Consider the following 19,713-nt stretch of genomic DNA (forward strand, 5'->3'; position numbering starts at 1 on the left):
ATTACAAAGGCTTTGCACAAATAGGACCAATGCAACCAAGATTAGAAGGGAAACAACAAACTGGGAAAACTTTTCTATAGCAAGTATCATATATATAGAGAGAACTGAGTCAAATTTATAAGAATATAAAACATTTCTCAATTGACAAATGGTCAAAGGATATGAACAAGAAATTTCTCAGATGAAGGAATTAAAACTATCTTTAGTCATATGAAAAGATGCTCCAAATAACAATTAATTAATGAAATAAAAATTAAAAATTCAGGCTGGCTTATGAGAAAAAAAGAAAAATGATAACTGTCAGGAGGAGAAACTAGGACACTAATACACTGTTGGTGGAGCTGTGAACTCATATAACCATTCTGGAATTTGGAGCCATGCCCAAAGGGCCATCAAATTATGTCTATCCTTTGATCCAGCAATACCACTATCTGTCTATATCCCAAAGAGATCAATGATGGGGGAAAGGAACTACTGGCACAAAAATATTTATAGCAGCTCTTTTTATGGTGGAAAAGAGGTGGAAACTGAAGGGACGTCCTTCAATTGGGGAATGGATGAACAAATAGTATGTGATTATAATGGAATACTATTGTGCCATAAGAAATAATGAATAAGATGATCACAAAAAACCTGGAAAGATTTATAAGAAGTGATGCACAGTAAGCAGAACTAGGAGAATATTGAATATTAATAATGACAAACTTGTATTCAAGATGTCACATAGAGCATTCTCTGTGGGCCGACAGCTACCCCCACCCCCAACCCAAGTTAGTTACTAGAAAGGCAGAGGGACTCGGTAAGAGCTGTTGCCCTCTCCTCCACCATGCCTGATGACATTTTTTCGCATTACTTGCCCCTCTGCCCAGCAGCCCAATGGGAGTGCCCGGGGGTAAGGTGGGAGGCTCATAGATGACAGGGCTAGAGGGGAGCAGGGTGCTTGAGCCACTCCCCTCCCTCTCTCTACACTCCTTGAAGGCTTTCTTCACTTCACTGGCTCCTCCGCCTAGCAGCCCAATGGGAGAGCTTTCTCCCTCCCCTGTGTGGGGTAAGGCGGGGGCACCCTGGCACTCAGGGGGGAAGGGCATAGCACTCAGCCTAGGGTGTGTGGCCTGGCACTCCTTCTTTAAAAGGTTCGCCATCACTGTTTTTATATGAATGCCTATTGAAGCACACCATTCTTCATTTTATTTCCTCCATTAATTTTTCTCTAGTGTAAGCAAAAGTTTTCTTTTACAATATGACAAAGATGAAAAAATGTAATGATATGATCATCATAACCTATATTACATTACCTGTTGTCTTGGAGAGGAGGGATGGTAGAAAGGATGGAGATGACATGGAAAGCAAAATGTCAGAAAATGTGACTTTTTCAATTCTACCAAAACATCCTATAGCTTCCCCTGCTCCCACTCTCTCACCTAAGAGCTCTCTCTCTCTCTCTCTCTCCCTCTCTCCCTCTCCCTCTCCCCCTCCCTCTCTCTCTCTCCCTGCATTCAATGGCTGCTTCCCTACTTCCTAAAAACATGCTTATTTCTTTATAGTACATTGGATAGAGCCCTAGACTTTGAAGGAGTTCAGACATAACAAGTCATGGGAATGATAAATATATATTCAAAAGCTTATTCCAATAAGCAAGGAATTCTTGGGTCAGTCTTATGTCTATATAATTAATAATTCACATGATTGATTTATACTGAATTTTTCTATCAGAGAAATTGGCTTGGGGTTGAAATTATCTGGCTAAAGAATTGAACTTCTATTAACCTTTGAAGGATGTCACCTAGCATTTGACTTCACATCATGAAAACAGGGACAGGAAGACAGCAAAGTTCCTAGAGATCAGAAAAACTCTCTTATCAGGTTAGAAATCCTGAGAGTCAGGAAGGAAACCCTAAAAAGATCAGAGTAGGTTACTGGAGGAGAAAATTTAACAAAGGCAGAGGTATCTTCAATAAGCTACCTTTAGTCACCTAACTAGTTGCTTTTGTGAAGGAACTTGTAAGCTTAAGAGAAAAATATTTGTAGAACTCTTGTTTTGCTGGAATCAACTCTCTGATTCACTTACATTTAAATAAACCCAGTAGGCCCACTCAGCCCCAGAATCAGCTTGGCATTTCACTGATTGCAAACACTTGGTCTCTGTGTGTTATTTTTTCTCAGTCTTTAATTTTAATTTTTAATTTTTTACCCATCTCTTTCAGTCCTCAGCTTCCCTCTAGGTCAGAAGAATTCATATATATCTTGTTGCGGCTGACCCATAACAGACTTTACCCTGTTTACCAGGAGAAGGAAGTGGCAAACAACTCTAGTATCTTTGCCAAGAAAATTACATACAGGGTCATGAATGAAATGCCTGAAAAACATCAATGTTCTATTTTATTGTTATTTATTTTGGTAAATATTTCCCAATTACATTTTAATCTGAGAGTTTGACAACTTTGTTACAGAGGATTTCTTGTAACTACATTTTCAAAGCTGTGTAAAAGATTGTTAGAAGGAATAGGGGATGTTTAGTCTGGAGAAGAAATGAAAGAGAAATAGTACACCCTGAAGGAGTAAGTAGCCCTGAAAAAGTCTTAGTAAACCTCATACTAATACTCCTTGAACACTTCTACACCCCAAGAGAGAGCAAAAACAGTACTATATAATAATGTACAATGTACTTTATTATCACATTTAATGTTGGTAATGTCTTACTTTGTTTAATTTATCAACTACTTTATTAAATCTATGTTTTAAGCCATCCACAGTAAGTCTTGGAATATATATATCCCTTGAATGTCCTACTATCCCCTAAGGTCATTTAAATCAGACTTCAAAATAGAGCTACAAATGCTAGCCATGCAACGCCAATATGGAGGGATGACTCCTTATAGAAGATTTAAAAGAGGACATGACCAAGAGGATGAGGGGTGGAAGAGTTTTGATCTTTACCATTTTAAAGAATGAATATTTATACTGATGAGATTATAGATTTATAAGTAGAATTTATAACCATTTATGGGAGTGCTGAGAAGAAAGAGATCACTTTAGAATCAGGTGGTCAAGGAAAGGGAAACTTATTCTTGAAGGTATAATTTAGATAGAACATAGGAGCAAAAGTACTTGAGTTAATTGGGAAATATGTAAGAACATGTTAAGTGTATAGAGTGAGAGCTTAAGATTCATATGAGTCTAAATGAGAGCATAAGATTCATATGCAGAATAGAAAGAGATAAAACTCTTAAAGACCTAGGCTTAAGATTAAGAAGAGTTTAAAAGATGATTAGTATTTGCATTTTCCTATTTGATTTACTATGTGGTTAGATTTTATTAACATATCAGAATATGTTAATACTTGCACAAATCTAAGATCTCCAGCTTTTAATCTGATTAACTTATACTTTAAAAGAAAGTTATCTATCAGGAGAGACTTCATTTCAATAAGAATAACTTTAGCCTATGCCTTTATCTTGTTTTTAAATCATCCCCTTAATTCTAGCAACCTATCTATGGTAGCTATGAAGTCAACATTTAAAAAAGTTTTGGTTTGAAGTAGGTAAGCTTGATTTAATGCACTATAGGGCAATTAAAAGATCATATAATGTAGGGTACAACTCTAAAGGACCTCATGAGTCACATTTTAACCTATTTGGGAATATAATTTTTCTAAGAAATGTTCTATTATTCTTTACTATAACTGCCATAAAACTTCTTACAACATAGGTATTTCATTTTCAAAAGTTACACAGTGATTTTCAAAAAATTTTCTACCTAAATATGAGAAAATGGAAGGTTTGTTTGTTTGCCCTTCCCCCTAAAAAACTTTATGAAGTAATGACAAAATCCACAACCTTCTTTAATTTAGTAGATTATTTTGAAGGAGATATATTCTTGCTCTCATGGGTAAAATATACTACCACTGAGGTAAAGAAAACACAACAGAATATTTAATTACAGTGGGTCTCCCTATCTATAGTACCATGGATGACTCACACCATTGATAAAAGCAAATATTTATTGACTCCATATAAAACATATCATATATATACATATGTCTAATGAAGTTTAATTGATAAATTAAACAGAGTAAGACATTACCAACATTAAATACAGTGATAATGAAGTATATTGTACATTATTATATAGTACTGTACAATAGTTTCCCCTTATCTGCCACGGATACTTCTAAGACCCTCAATAGATGTCTGAAACAACAGACAGTTTTCACATTAACTTTTAACACCAATATTAACTTTATTGTATAGTACTGCGTCCATTGGCTCCTCAGCTTCTCATTCCCTATCCCCACTAAAAAAAATAAGTTAAAAAAAAATATATATATATAGTGAGCACTGGTGGACCTCAGCACAAAGAGAGACCTTTGTCCCACTCTATTTGCCCTGTCTATTGTTTGCCCACCCACGTCTGTCCACATGTATGGTCTCTACGTGTTCTTGAAATGTGTGCTAGCCCATCCCTCATCCATTGGCAACCCCCCTTCCTGCTTTCCTCTTTGCCCTGGAATTTGCCCCCAGATTAACTGAAACCTCAGAAAGCAAAGCCATTTCGATGAGGGACTACACTTTGTTATAACTCTCAATGTGACCAGATTTTGATTCACTGCAAAATGTCATTTGAAAAGTCTGCCTATTCTTATCACCTGTTTCATCAAGTACACCCTAGATGCAGGCACAGATCATTCTCTTAAAATTTTCTAGCAATGAAAAAGAAGGTAGAACTCATGTTTGTGTAACATTTTAATGCCTTTGGAGGCAGATAATGTAAAAGTTTTGTAATTTTCCATAACTTTTTTTACTGATCTATAAAGGATTAGTAGCTTATTATGTCTTTTTAGGTATCCTTTAAAAAAAAAAGCACTGTGTATACTTTCCCCCTCCTATTCTTTAAGAATTTTCTCATTTTAGAAATATATTAGGAATCAATCCATGAATGTATTAAGAAAATTGTCACTGCCAGGATCATTTTCATGTATGTACTGGGTCAAGTGTGGCCATTCTTCCCAACTTTATCTTATTAACTGCTGTGACAAGGAAATCACTGCAATGACCACTTCTAAACATAGTATGACCTAGGGCTGAGCTGGGAAACCTAGTTGGAAAATCTCATTTTATTACTCACAGAACTGTTCCACAAATTCATTCTTCAAAACAAAAGCTATTGTTTTTAAGTTATAATGAACTATAAAGAAGTTTTACTCCCTATGCACTTCATTAACACTAAAAGAGAAGGTAATCAAATGGAGGAAGTATGGCAAATATATGCATAAAATAAAACTATTCCATGGTAATATAGTGACACAAAATGCCAGAAAGAATGATGTATAATAGGAACTTTAAAATTATATTACCTTTTGTCAATTAATCAATAAAGCTTTATTCCAGACACTATGCTACATGTTGGGGCCACAAGGAAAAGGAAAGTGCTTTCCCTCAAAGAGCTCACAATCCAATTTGGGAGACAACATATATACGTGTGTGTGTGTGTGTGTGTGTGTGTGTGTGTGTGTGTGTGAGACGATATATATGGGAGGCAACATATATACAAATAGGTATATGAGATACAGAACATATAAACATTTAAGAGGAGAAGGCATTAGGAGACAGGGATGACAGTAGGAAGGCTTCCTGTAGAAGATAAAGTTTAAGCTGACCTGAAGGAAGCTAGGGAAGCTAAGAGGCAGAGATGAAAAGAAGAAACAACATTCTAAGCATGGGAGTCAGAGCTATTAATGCTTTCTGTGGAGATTATCTCTCAAATGCTCTCTCTATATCTCATATGTACCTAGTTATATATAGATTATCTTTCTCATTAGACTTAAATCCTTTAGGGCAGGGACAGTTTTTAATATCCTGTACTTTTTCTCAGTGGGTCAGAGAAAGAAAAAAATACTAGTGAAAAGCAACAGCTGGTGACAGTGGACATTGAAGAAAGAAGGTCAATGTATAGGAGTCAAGGAAGAAAAGAAGTGGGTAACTAGGAAGCTATGTCAAACAAAGAAGTGTTCCTGGAGTTTACACTAGCTAGAGGCTCTGGTCCCAGAACTCTCATCCTGATGTGCAGGATATAGATGCTATTTTCTAAGCACTGTGAGAAATTCTGGAAATAAAAGTACAAAAGTATAACAAGTCTTACCCTCAAGAAACTGAAGAAGCATGTATACTCACTATCTTACAATTGGAGAAACGTAGAGAAATCACTCTGAATTAGGGAGTCTGAAAGGTTTGTTCTTGTTGGAATATTGAGAATATTTCTCCATAAAAAAACAATGTTAATATAGTGTGATTAGGTTCTACTACAACATTAGTATGGCAAGTGATGAGCTTAAAATTGTTTTGGTGGGCTGATCTAAAAACTTCAATTAAATGTTTTAGGTCATGGATTCCATTGGTAGTCTGATGAAGCTTTTTAGATATATAAACATAATATACAGAATAACAAGGGAAACTGATGATATTCAAATATAGGCAGTGGTCAGGAGTACTATGATCATCTGTGATCTACTGGTAGGTCTAAAATTACAGCAATTTCTAAGTAGTGATGACTATAAACAATATTTTGAGATATCTCTAACAACTATAATGTGATATAAAATGTCTGTGATTTCTATTGGTAATAGTTATAGATACTGCTAACATGACTATATTTTGTTGTCTATAATCTATGATTGAAGAAAATGCTAAATTGCAGTTAAAGGCATAAAATTTTCCCTATTCAAGTTGAAGGACTCCTTGAAATTTATCCAAAGAGTCTTATTTTAGAGAATATCACTGTAAAGTGTATTGGTCTAAACATAGGTCTCACTATTTTTTCAAACTTTGGTTTATACAATAATAATTGAGTGAAAAACTAATATTGTGCTTAGTATTCCTAAAGCTTTTGACAGAAGGACATGCCTCTTTAATGGCTAGAAAAATTAAAATTCACCAGTGGATGGCTTTGTAGCTGGATTTTAACTTCACTGTAAAGAACAACTCCTGAATCTATTATCCAAAGCTATACAAAAATGCATGTACTTTTATATGCAATGGATGGTAATGAAAATAAAACCAAAGTAATATAAAGTTAGTGACACAAGTAATAGTGAACAAGTTTTACTTAAATTGAAAGACATGTTAGAAAGTCTCAAGTAAGTATTTCAATAAAGTAATTTTGTATTTTTTTTGTGCTATATACCTTCTTATTTATATAACACATACATAAAAGTTTATATCTCCTTTTGTTTTTTCTCCTCCCCACCCATATCTCCCCACCTGTTTCCAAAGAGCTCTTAATTTTAGCAGGTTGGTCTATATTTAGGTATATCAGTCTCGGAATTACCAGTCTTACCTGTAATGCATTGAAATTGTCCATCTTCTCTTCTTATTGTAAATGCTTCCCCTGGATTAACTTGCACCAGGATAACCTTAAAATAAGTGGAGGAGGAGGGGAAAAGAATTAACTAAAACAATGACAGAGAAGAAGAGCATTTTAAAATGTGCTGTTTTCCAGTTATGGGAAGATGCATTTCTCTTTATGAAGTATTCTGCTCTGGGAGATGAGAGGGAACATATACACTAGTAATTCAGGTAATACAAGTTTGTTAAAAGTTCACAAATACCTGATTTATTTTTAAAGACAGACTTTCAGCTACCTTAACTAATCAAAATGTCAAGAATGTCAAAGTAAATAAAAAAAGAAAGCTAAGTAATAGATAGTAAGGACAAAACTCATATACTTTACAATAAGCCCTCACTCAAACAACTGCTTATAATATAAGGAAATTGATTAAGAAAAGTAATATACTTACATTTGTGAAAAGAGACAGCTGACAGCAAAAGGAAAAGACAAAAGCAATTGGGGTCCATTTAGTATAGTTATAAACAAATATACACATTTTAATTGCACAACAAGGATGACATACTACAATAAAATGATGGCTAATTCCTGTTTAGTACATTCATGCATTATTGTATATTAAATTTGTAAAAAAGCATTTCATTCCACTAACATCTGTTAAGCACTAGGCTCTATCTGTAATGCACTATAATAATTAGCAGAGAAGTTTAACATGAAGTAGGATGTGATTGGGGCAAAGAATATATAAAGTAGTCTAAGTAAATAAGGGGAGAGAAAGCACTTTAAATTAAAGGGAAATTATGGAAAACTTCATGGAAAGTGGCATTTGAGGTAAGATGATGAAAAAGAATTTAAACAGATATAGGGGATGAGGAAGTGAAATTTAGGTTTGGAGGAAGCTATATATATGAAAGCACAAAGTCAGGTCATGGTAAGTTAGGTCAGGAAACAACTACTCTAGTTTGGTTTGAATATAAACTCTTTTTGAGTAAAGATTGCTTCATTTATTGTATTCTGTCCTCAGCATTTTAGCACAGTACCTAGCATATAATAAGTACTTTTTGTTGAATACTGGGCAGTGAGGTAGTATATTGGATAGAATGCTAGGCCTGGCGTCAGGAAGACCCATTTTCCCAAGTCCAAATCTGACCTAAAAACGAAAACTGCTTACAATATCTTCACCAAGAAAACTCCAAACAGGGTCACAAAGAGTCAGATATAAATGAAATGACTAAACAACACCACTTATTGAATTACTGGTTGAAATGAGGTTGATGAAATTTATTGTCATTCAGTTGTATTTGACTAGTCATAATCCTTTGAATCATAATGTCCATGGGGTTTTCTTGGCAAAGATAATGGATCAAGGCAAACAAAGGCTAAATGATTTACCCAGGTCACATAGCTACTAAGTGTCAAAGGCCAGGTCAGAACTCAGGTTCTCCTAAGGCCCAGTGCTCCATCTATGGGCCACCTAGCTGCCTCCTATAATGAAATGGAGGGACCAGATTTATAAATGTGTAATCACTATACAGCATAAATTATCTTAGTTCTTCTATCAATCAATTTTAGTTCTAAATCCCATTAAATTCAGCTTAATATTAGCCCTATGAAGAGCCCTCCATAAGGGCCAAAACTATCTTATCTATTTATATCTCCATCCTAGCACCAAACATGGTAGCTTTGTGAATAGCAGACCCTTTATAATTAAAGAATTGTTGAATGACTAAACTGTAGATGTTAATGTAAGACCTGATTTTAGTTAAGAATTTCTCAGAATTGTTAACAAAAAGCATTGTACACTTTTGGTTCAAATTCCTGTATAGTTTTTGGTTCTATAATATCTAGCCTAGTTTCCCCACTAATTCAACACACAGTTTCCCTTCTCTAGACAAAAGAAAACAAATCAAACTTTTTCCTGTCTGTACTTTTTCTTGTGCTATCACTCAAATGGTGTGTGCCTACCTTAATGTTTTCACAAACACTTTAATCTACTCAATGTTAAGTACTTCCTTCAACATCATACATTGTGATCCACTCTTATATTGTGCAATTCTTGGGCATACTGTTAAACCTTAAATAAATGTTCTGTCAATCCTATTAGAATCCTCCCTCTAGATCTTTTAACATTTTGTAGATGTACACAGTAATCAGGATGTCCTAATATCTGTAGTGGGTCATGTGCCAGGCACAGATATAGAAAGATCTAAGTTCAAACCCAGTCTCAGATGATTATAGAGCTATATGACCTTGGGCAAGCCACTTAAAAACTCAGCTTCTATTTTTTTTTCATCTGTAATGATTTAACTGCTACCTACTTCTCACTAGATTATGATGAAAATCAAATAGGGTCACTATAAGTTATGTATTTTTACAAATCAAAAAATGCTATAGTAGCTCATATATTTCTTTGATGACATTATTTATACCACTTTTTTGCCTATCAATTATCTTTAACTGAGTTTTAGGATCACTCACAATTTGAGTTTTTCAGAAATCATGATGTTGTATAATGAAGTCATATTGGACCATGTGAATTTTAGTTTTACTCCATCTTGCTTAGCCTTTAGAATTCTAGCAACCAGGAATGAATACACCCCCATTTAAGGATTAAGTGTGGGAGAGGAAGGCCTATGACCAGCATGTGCTAGCAAGTGAAAAATCAGAAACAACTGACTGACCCTCCTGGGCTTTCCTAAACCAATTTTAAGCCATGGTTGGTACATGTGAGACACAGGAAGTGATGTAAGTAACTGCCTATATATTTCATGTCACTTCCTGTGAAAGTTCTCTCTCGGCAGCATTTAGGGTGCTTACAACTTTGGCGGACTTGCGTTGGAGTTTACTGGGAGGAGCTCTGTAGCATGGTCTAGGTGAGGCAATTTCCCTGAATCGGACTTGGTGAGGGAGAAGACTGACTCCCCTTTTCTTTGACCTTCTAAAGGTACTATCCTCTGAGGAGGTCCCTCATCTTGGAGGAGGCCTCGCAGCTGGAAGCCGAGCTAGATTTAATCTTCTGAGAAGGCCCCTTGTCTGAGGTCTCTGAACTCCCCTTGGCTTAGGACAGGCCAGAGCATATCTTCTACCCTTTCCCTCTTCTCCTTCTTAACTTCTTCCTTCTATTGTAAATAAACCACCATAAAATCCCATACTGACTTGAGTATTTCATTGGTATTGAATTTAAATCCCTGGCGATCACTAATATAATACATTCAGTCTCAACCCCTAAATTTACCCCTGACAACCACCAAAAGAAGAGAGAGGGACTGAACCTGTGATCTTCAAGAAGCTCCTAATTCGGAACAATGTATGTTGGCACTTTCACTTCAACTTACAAACTTAAGAGAGCTGCTTAAAGCGTTGAGTTAATTGAGTTGAGTGGCTTGCCCAGGGTCACATAGCCACTGTATATCAGAATAGTCATATTTTTAAAAATAAAGACAGTATTCATTTAGCCAAATTTAATCCAGTACACTATCTCTTTCCTATTCACTTAGGAATAGTCCACTGTCCTCTAAAATACCCACCCACACACAATATGAACTAAATTGATCTAATAACTATCAAACTACAGGTAACTAATATGGGCAACTTACATACTTTATCTATTTGGTTTTTGCTATGTCAGTGGCTAGATAGTTTATTTCTTCTGTATTAAGGAAGGGAAAAGACTGCATTCTGATTGACAGAGACTAGTGACACAGGTCAAGATTCCAAGCAAGGAGGTTGGGGGAGGTTTGTCCCAACTGACAACAGTTTTCCTGCTAGAGCAGAAGTAAGTGTGACTGGTAGCTACAATTTCAACTTATAAAAGATACCACTGGTTCTTGGAAGACATCAGCTGTGGAGAGGGATTCCTTCAGCCAGACTGTAGGACAGCTGGACTAGAGAATAAAAGGGAGATTCATCTACTTGACTGGGAGCTGTTATCTTTCCTTTTGGACTTTGGCCCATCTTGGACTCAACTTTGTGAGATACTATTAATATGGGACTTAACTTGATTAGCTTAGAAAGTTAGCCAATGGGATAGTTATTAGTTTTGGGGATAAAATTTAGAAATTTCCCTTCTCCTTGTTACCCTCATTCCTATCCTGTTTCCCCATTAATAAACTAAAAATATTTAGATGTTTACCTCTTGTTTCTTCCCCTTAAACATCTCTTAATAACACTTCTAAAGAGCCATGGATCACATTGAAAATGTCTAAAGTTTATTAAGGACTCTTCCAACTCTAAAGTCAATCATCTATTGATTTTTAATCAGGAAAACCTTGAATACCCGTCTCCCACTGCATGGAAGTTCTTTTTCATTTGGACTGTGCCATAGACATCTTCCATAAACACTGGAATCTGGTTAATGTCTTCTTTGAGTAATAAAACTATGTCTTTGATTACATGAAGGAACTCTGTAGCATATGCATGTGTATGTTTATGGATATGTATATCCATATACTCAGAGAATGAGGGTGTGTGTGTGTGAGGGAACACCTTTTGCAAAGTCTTTAATGCTAGCTTTAAACTATCATGTAAAATTGCTTTTTATGGAACTAATCATCAGGATCTGATGTTCTCCACACCTTTCTGTCACTTCTCAACAAAATTTTGTCTATTCCCTTTACATATTTCCATTAAGTATTAAGAGGATTTATTTTTAATATACTGAATTATTTGTATTTCTGATACTCTGAATGGAGATCCAGACTTATCCTCACCTCCCATGGGAAGGGGGGGGGGCATAGAACTAAGTATATGATTGTGTTAAAAGAGTTTTCTTAATATCTCCCTCTGTCTCTACATACAATAACCATATGATAAACCTCCTTGATGAAGAAAAAAAGAATTTGAAATCAAAATTCTTACTAAAGTCTTGAAAACCTATGCATAACGCTTACCCCCATGCATGAAGAAAACACACAAGTTGACCTAACTTGTAAGCACGAAGAGAAACAATGGCTGATGGATCAGTCTATTTCCTAACCTCCTTCCTCCCTCACCCTCTTCTGGAAGCCTTTGGCTTCTGGCGCCCCCTGGCCCCACGAGTGAACTATAAAATACTCTAGTTTTCTTTCTCAGTTTCATTTCCCTAAACTATGGGGATAATTTTAGGAGGCTTTAAGGAAGTAGTCCAGTCACAAACTGTGACTCTAAGACATTTAGGGAGATAGATGGAGGACAACGGCTGTTCAAATCTTCTTTCTTCTTCTCCTTCACAAAGTCAGCAAGGTCTCTCAGCTTAACCCCAAAGAGAAACAAAGTTCAAAATCTCTCCTTCAGCCTGGCTTGTCTCCTTTATCAGCTTCAACCCCAGAGAAAAACAAAGTTCAAAGTCTCTCAGTTTCTTCTGGCCAGCTCCACTCTCAAATAGACCACCAACTCAAAAGCCAAGTTTCTTCTTATCAACTTCAACTGTCCAAAGCCAGAGAACCCCAAAACCAAGTCAGCCCCACCAGGGTCTTTCAGCCAGGTTCCTTCTAGAGAGAGTGACTCCAAGTCCAGTCCCCTCCCCTTGGTCAGCTCAACTGCCAACTCCTGGGAACATTCCATTTGGAACCCTGGTTCTTGATTGACAGGCACTCTACCACAGTTGGTAGTGCCTTCTTTATAGTCTTTTAAAAATCATATAGGTCATGATTTCTTCACTTTTTAAAAACATGTATAAAGTGTTTTTATTTTTTATATTTATATAAATATTTATATTTATTTATTTATAGGTTTTTAATTAGATGATACAGAATAATCTTCCCTGGTTAAAAGACTTATGTTCCTTTCTTCCCCTCCTCCCCCCCCTCCCATATCTGGCACACAATTCCACTGGGTTTAACATGTGTTATCGATCAAGACCCATTTCCTTATTATTAATATTTGCACTAGGGTGATCTTTTAGAGTCTACTTTCCCAGTCATAGCCCTACCAATCCATGTGATCAAGCAGTTGTTTTTCTTCTGTTTCTTTTCCAACCGTTTTTCCTCTGGATGTGGATAGCATTCGTTCTCATATGTCCCTCTGAATAGTTATAGATCATTGCATTGCTACTAGTAGAGAAGTCCACTACATTTGATTTTACCACAGTGTGTCTATCAGTCTCTGTGTATAATGTTCTCCTGGTTCTGCTCCTTTCACTCTGCATCAATTACTGGAGGTCATTCCAGTTCACATGGAATTCCTCCAGTTCATTATTCCTTTGAGCACAATAGTATTCCATCACCAGCATATATCACAATTTGTTCAGCCATCCCACAATCGGAGGGCATCCTTTTTCCTTATTATCTCTATGGGGTACAAACCCAGCAGTGCTATGGCTGGATCAAAGGGCAGACAGTCTTTTAAAGACCTTTGGGGATAGTTCCAAATTGCCCTCCAGAATGGTTGGATCAATTCGCAACTCCACCAGCAATGCATTAATGTCCCAACTTTACCACATCCCCTCCAGCATTCATTACTTTCCTTTGCTGTCATGTTAGCCAATCTGCTAGGTGTGAGGTGATACCTCAGTTGTTTTTATTTGTATTTCTCTGATTATAAGAGATTGAGAACATTTTTTCATGTGCTTATTAATAGTTTTGATTTCTTTATCTGAAAATTGCCTATTCGTGTCCCTTGCCCATTTATCAACTGGGGAATGGTTTGATTTTTTGTACAACTGGTTTAGTTCCTTATAAATTTGAGTGATTAGACCTCTGTCAGAGGTTTTTGTTATAAAGATTGTTTCCCAATTTGTTGCTTCCCTTCTAATTTTGGATGCATTAGTTTTGTTCGTACAAAAACTTTTTAATGTAATCAAAATTATTTATTTTGCATTTTGTGATTTTTTTCTAACTCTTGCTTGTTCTTAAAATCTTTCCTTTCCCAAAGATCTGACAAGTATACTATTCTGTGTTCACCTTATTTATTTATTATTTCCTTCTTTATGTTCAAGTCATTCACCCATTCTGAGTTTATCTTGGTATAGGGTATAAAAAAAATGAATCCTCAGTGCTTTCAAAATGAATCTCTTTGGAAATACTTGGTTAAGTATAGAAGGCCTTCCCAATTTCATATTTTCAAATGCTTTTTACCTTCCTCATTTAACACACACAAGTGTTATTAGAACAGATATATGATTCCATTGTTACTGATCATGAAAATAAATTGATGTAGAATGCTAACAAATGTTTCATTTTATGTCATATTTGTTATCCTTTCAGCTTAATTTATAAATGCTTTTAGAATGACCTCAGTTGGATCTCAAGCTTTTTATGGACTTGTTTTGCCTTCTATAACTTTTTATGTTTATGATATTATACTGCTTAAAATTATTCTTTTTCATCAGACTTCACAAATGGTACTCTAAATCAACAGCCACTAAAATAGGTATGAGGTGATCAACTGTATATGGGGAGGGGGTTGGAACTTCTTTTTATATTTATTTTCTTAAGTAGAAAAATTAAGCTTTATTAATATTTAATATACTGCCTGGGGCTCAAATTGTGTATAAGATGGCCATGGGACACATATAGTACACAAGGTATCCTCAGGGAAAGGGGGTAGTTCCACTGCTCAAAGGGGTTTGGTAGGAGTTCTCCACTGCTTTTAGGATATTGTAATATATTACAGTTTATGTGTGGCTAATTAGGTGAATTTAAGAGACTATATTACATAGTTTCAGCTAAACTAATTCTCTCAAAATTGGCAAATGGCTTAAGAAGATTCCCCCAAAAAACTATAGAATGTAGATGATACTAATTATGTGAGCCTAAGAAAATGAGGAAACAGCAGAACTGATGCTATACTTAGTAGTTTTTCATTAGCAACATTATAAGAGATAAATCATGAAATGATCAAAGTTTGAAACATATACTTACAAGAACTATCACCGATATGATGAATCTTACCACATCAGAATGTCTTAAGATATTAGCTAATGATAAATATTAAGTCATGAAAATTAGCAAGACATTTAAAAACTAATCTTTTGTTGCCCCACCACCACAAAAAAAGGGCCCCTGATAAAAAAAAAATCATATCTAAGGCTTAAATAGAAGTTTCTAATCTGTTTAAAAATCTTCTGGGCAACAAATTTGACTGGGTCTTGAACCAGTTTGTTAAAAATAAAAATTCTGCATCTGGCTAGTTTGCTGAAAACTAACAAACAAAAAACTGATTTTAATCTAGGGAGACAGAAATTTGTCAAATTTTAACAGAAATCAAATCTTCACCTAATTAGTGGACAGAATGAAGAATTATCATGATTTAGTAAGTATAGCCAACAAAATATTTCTTCTAGTAGGATCTATGCACTTTAATGAGGTATCTTTTTCAGCTATAAAGCTAAAATTATTAAAACAAATGGTCAAAATAAACTGAATTACATCTTCTGATTGTTGTACAGTTCAACTGTTCGATGAAGTTTTGAAAAATAATGAAGGATTTTAATTACATTCTTCTCATTAAAAATATTAATACCTTTAACAAGAACAAAAAGTTTTTGGACTACTAATACATTTTTTAATAATGTTTCATCTTTATTCCATTTTCTTTAATTCCTGTTTTGTTCTGAAATCCATTTGACTATAAGGCATTAAAAAGAATTAAAGATGGTTATAGGAGAGGATAATCCAAATGAACTTTTTTAATGGTTCTTCTAAGCGTTTTTTTTCTGGACAGTTCCACCAAACCCATCTCTACACACCTCTGCTCCTTCAAACTTTCTGAACCCCCCTTCACCTTCTATTTCTCTCTTCTCTGCCAAAGCCCTTCCTTTATTTCTTTCCGAAGGAGATCTGCCTCTCAAAACAGCCACGGCTTTCTACTCTTCCTCTTGCCCATCCCAGACTATACCCCTTCCTTTTCTTCCTGCCTCCACTCCTCCTATGGCCTGTGTCCTGCCTCCTCCACCTCCTCCTGTTTCCCCTCTTCCTTTTTCTTCATTCAGTTTCTTCCTTCCCTCCTTTGGCCCCCTCTTCCCTGTCTTTTCTTCCCCTTCCCTCCTTCTGCTCTGTCTCCTCCTGCCCCTCTCCTTTCTCTCCCTTCTTCTCCCTTATCTTTCGCTCTCCCCCCCCTGCTTCTGTTCCACCTCTTTTGCCTTCTCTTCCTACTCCTAACCCCCCCCCCCCAACTCCCTGTGTCTTCTGTTCCATCTCTACTCAAGATTTCATTCCTGGTTGCTTGAGTCAATGCAGCTCCAAGTAAAGACATATTTTCTCTGAGGGAAGTTCCCAGGGATGATCATAGAGGAAATTTAACAACAATAAGAAGTCATGTGTCTTTCAGCAGCAATGATCTTGGTGGAAGCGTGGACTGTACTCTTTTTGATGTGGAACCTTTGCTTGTATTCAAGCAGTTTGAAAATATTTTTAGGACTTATAACCCAAGCTGGGTTGAAGTAATGGAGCTCATGAGTGCTTTACTTACTGAGGGAGATAGACAGGTCATCCTTTCAGTCACTAATAATTGTCAAGATGAAAATGCAAAAATAAAAGGACCCCAAATGGGACCCAAATGTAGCTGAAGCCTAATATACAATATACAATTACTTGAAACCAGGGATGTTTTATTAAGGGTATGAAGTCTTATTCCTCAAGACCAGAAAACTAGGTAAAATTGGAATACATTAATCAAAGAAAAGATAAGTAAACAACCTGTTTTTATGATAGGATTGTGGAATTAGGAGCTGTATTTAGACTTGATTCCTCAAAACAGATAGATTCTAGGATTATGAGAAACTATTTTATAAATCACTCTACCCCCCAAATTAGAGAGTATTTTCAGAAGAACTGTCCAGATTGGCCTAGTATGGACATTAGAGCAGCTGAAGAAGATAGGAATATATGTTTTTGAAGGCTGAGAGAGGGAAGACAAGGAAAAAGCTGAAAAGAAAAATTTGGGCAGGAAAAGATTGGATGAGGGAAAAGAGGCAGTTATGTTAGCCCTTATCTTAACAAATGCAATTGAGAAAATCACAGCTCCTTTGAGAGAAATGGCAAGAACCCTAGCAGACAGAGGGCTAATACAATGTTATTTCTGTGGTAAGACCATGTAGCTGTGAATTGTAAGGGGAAAAAAATCAGGAAAATAGGAACAAAAGTTGGAGGGATAATTGTAATAGAATTTCCAGCAGGCCTCATAATTCTAATGAGATAAATCAGAACCCAAACCACTTCCCAAGGAACTGGTAGTGGGAGATCACAGAATAATGATCAGAGAAGTATGGCCAAAGGAATTTGGATTTCTGATGGGACATGGATGGGGAAGGGACTTCAAGGAGTCTGGAGGTGAAGTTTACTCCTTTTCATACTCCAATGTCTTGTTCATATTAATTATTTCAGTCTGTTCCCCTCCCCCCTAGCGAAGAACCTCATGTAACACATGCAGATCTACACCCAGAAGACTAGGAATATGTAAAAAATTTTCAGCACACTGGAAGAACTCAGCCTGCCTGGGAAGGCCCTTTCGAAGTACTGCTAACTACTCTGACTGCCATCAAAACGGGAGAAAAACTCTTGGATTCACTCTTCTCAAGTAAAATGGGTACCATTTACTTATACTGAGTAACAATATCTTGTCACATATACTGAATTTTATGCTTGCTTGTTTTTGGATTTGATTTTGTTTTAAATTTATAAGTAATTTAATCTAGGTTATTCTGTGATAAAATGTTACCTTCAGCTAGTATGTTTTCATTATTAGCTATAAGTTATACCTATGGTTGGCTGGCCCATTTTTTAATGGAAATGTGCAATATGATTTTCTTTTTTCTTTTTTCCTTTCTTCATAATTTAAATGATTCTTTTTTTCCCCAAAACTTGAGTTTATGTAATCAGTATTGATATTTGATATTGAAGAATCAGTTTACAATGCCTATCAGCCTTGACAACATTGCATAACCAAGAGCTTTAAACTATTGAAAACTGCCATTGGTTGTGAAATATTATGGGACTTTCACTTATATTTGTGTCTGATTTAAGAAGGGACTGCTAATGAACCACTGATCAGTGTAAAGGAGCACAAGATCAAGGAGACCAACAATCTCCATGGGGTTGGTGAGGACCTATGCCAAGGTAAAGGATCTGTCTCAGGGACTTGGGAAAGCAGCTGTTCAGCAAATCCTGAGGTTGGACTTCCCAAATTTTCTGCTTTTAAGATATGAGATTAAAATGTATCTTTATCTAGCTTGCTATCCCAATAACTGATGTAGAAATCAGCCCAGGGAATCATATTGCCCTTTTTGTCAGACTTTTGTCCCTTCTTCTTTAGAATGGCCATTTTTGGTGGTCATGGCTGATGGGTAACTGCAATAATGCTGCATCTGTCCTACATGCTTGTAGGATATAAGCTACCTTGATTGGATCTTGATGGTGAATTAAGGACTTATTATGATTTTAATTTATACTTAAATTATATATATGATTTTAATGTTTTTAAATTTGTGAAGACAGAATTAACTCTCCCTTTGTCTATTTTTAGTTAATCAAATCAAGAACTTAAAGTACCCCTACTTAGTAGCTAGCTAACCATTAGATAAGAGAGCTCACAAGTCACTTACTAGTTCATACCCCAAAAGTCCATAAGCACTGCCCCCCTTGGGCAATGCTAGGCAAATTGAAAGGCTGCAATTGGTTCCTGTGAAGAGGGGGAGAGACAGGAATTGATGTGGAAAAAAGGGGTATAAAAGAAGAGATTAACATGGTCTGGCCTCTTGGTTTTAGAGAGGCTGGTTCCTTGGAGAGACCCTTCCCTTGGTTCTTCGTCAGTGAGTAGAGTTGAAGAGACATGCTTTTCTTTGGAGTCATTCTGTGTTGGTGGAACTCTGGCTGAAGACACTATGGGGACTTCTGGCTGAGGACTACTGGGAAATCCATGTGGAGATCAGGACTTGGGGAAGACCCTGCTGGGGACTGAGCCAAACTTCACTGGAGCAGCACTTTAGGCTGGTAGGATAGACCAGGCTTTGTCTCCTTCCTATATTTCCCACTTTCCCCCTATACCACTACACCTTGTTGTAAATAAAAGCTGCTTAAAGTCATTTTTTACTTAAGGGCTGATGTTTTATAAACAGTAACCACAATTAAATTATTTTAACTCTCATACTGAGTCAAAACCTAAATTTAATTGTTACAAATTTAAATTTCTCTCTCCTTGTTTTTGGGAAAACTGATTGATAGACCTTATAGCTTAGCCATGCGCCCTCTGTCAATTCTATTATTGATCTATATCCTCCTGCTAGGGGGATTGTATAATTATCCTAAAAGCTCAAATTCTAAGATTTTTTTAGTAATTTTAGGAAAAGATAATTGCCAACACCCTGGACTAGGAAAGCAGATCTTCTGAAGATGCTCTAAGAATGCTTGAAGAAATCAAATACTATATCATGAAATTCAGTGAGTGAACCTTTGGATA

General features: G+C 36.0%; 1 protein-coding gene across 6 annotated transcripts in view; it reads right to left on the reverse strand.

The window, feature by feature from the left end:
• Positions 1–19,713, reverse strand: part of FNDC3A (fibronectin type III domain containing 3A) — a 191,382-nt gene that overhangs the window by 106,490 nt on the left and 65,179 nt on the right. For 3 of the 6 annotated variants that reach the window (XM_016421933.2, XM_056794841.1, XM_007495419.2), the window contains one exon: positions 7,333–7,408. The exons of 1 other annotated variant lie outside the window; for it this stretch is intronic. In XM_016421933.2, the coding sequence (XP_016277419.1) occupies positions 7,333–7,408 (76 nt within the window). Of the gene's footprint in view, positions 1–7,332; positions 7,409–7,792; positions 7,811–19,713 lie in introns of those variants that run through there. 2 more of the 6 variants (XM_007495421.3, XM_007495417.3) reach the window with 1 other exon arrangement.

Source organism: Monodelphis domestica, chromosome 4, assembly GCF_027887165.1.
Source record: "Monodelphis domestica isolate mMonDom1 chromosome 4, mMonDom1.pri, whole genome shotgun sequence".
In the NCBI taxonomy this organism is placed as follows: domain Eukaryota; kingdom Metazoa; phylum Chordata; class Mammalia; order Didelphimorphia; family Didelphidae; genus Monodelphis; species Monodelphis domestica.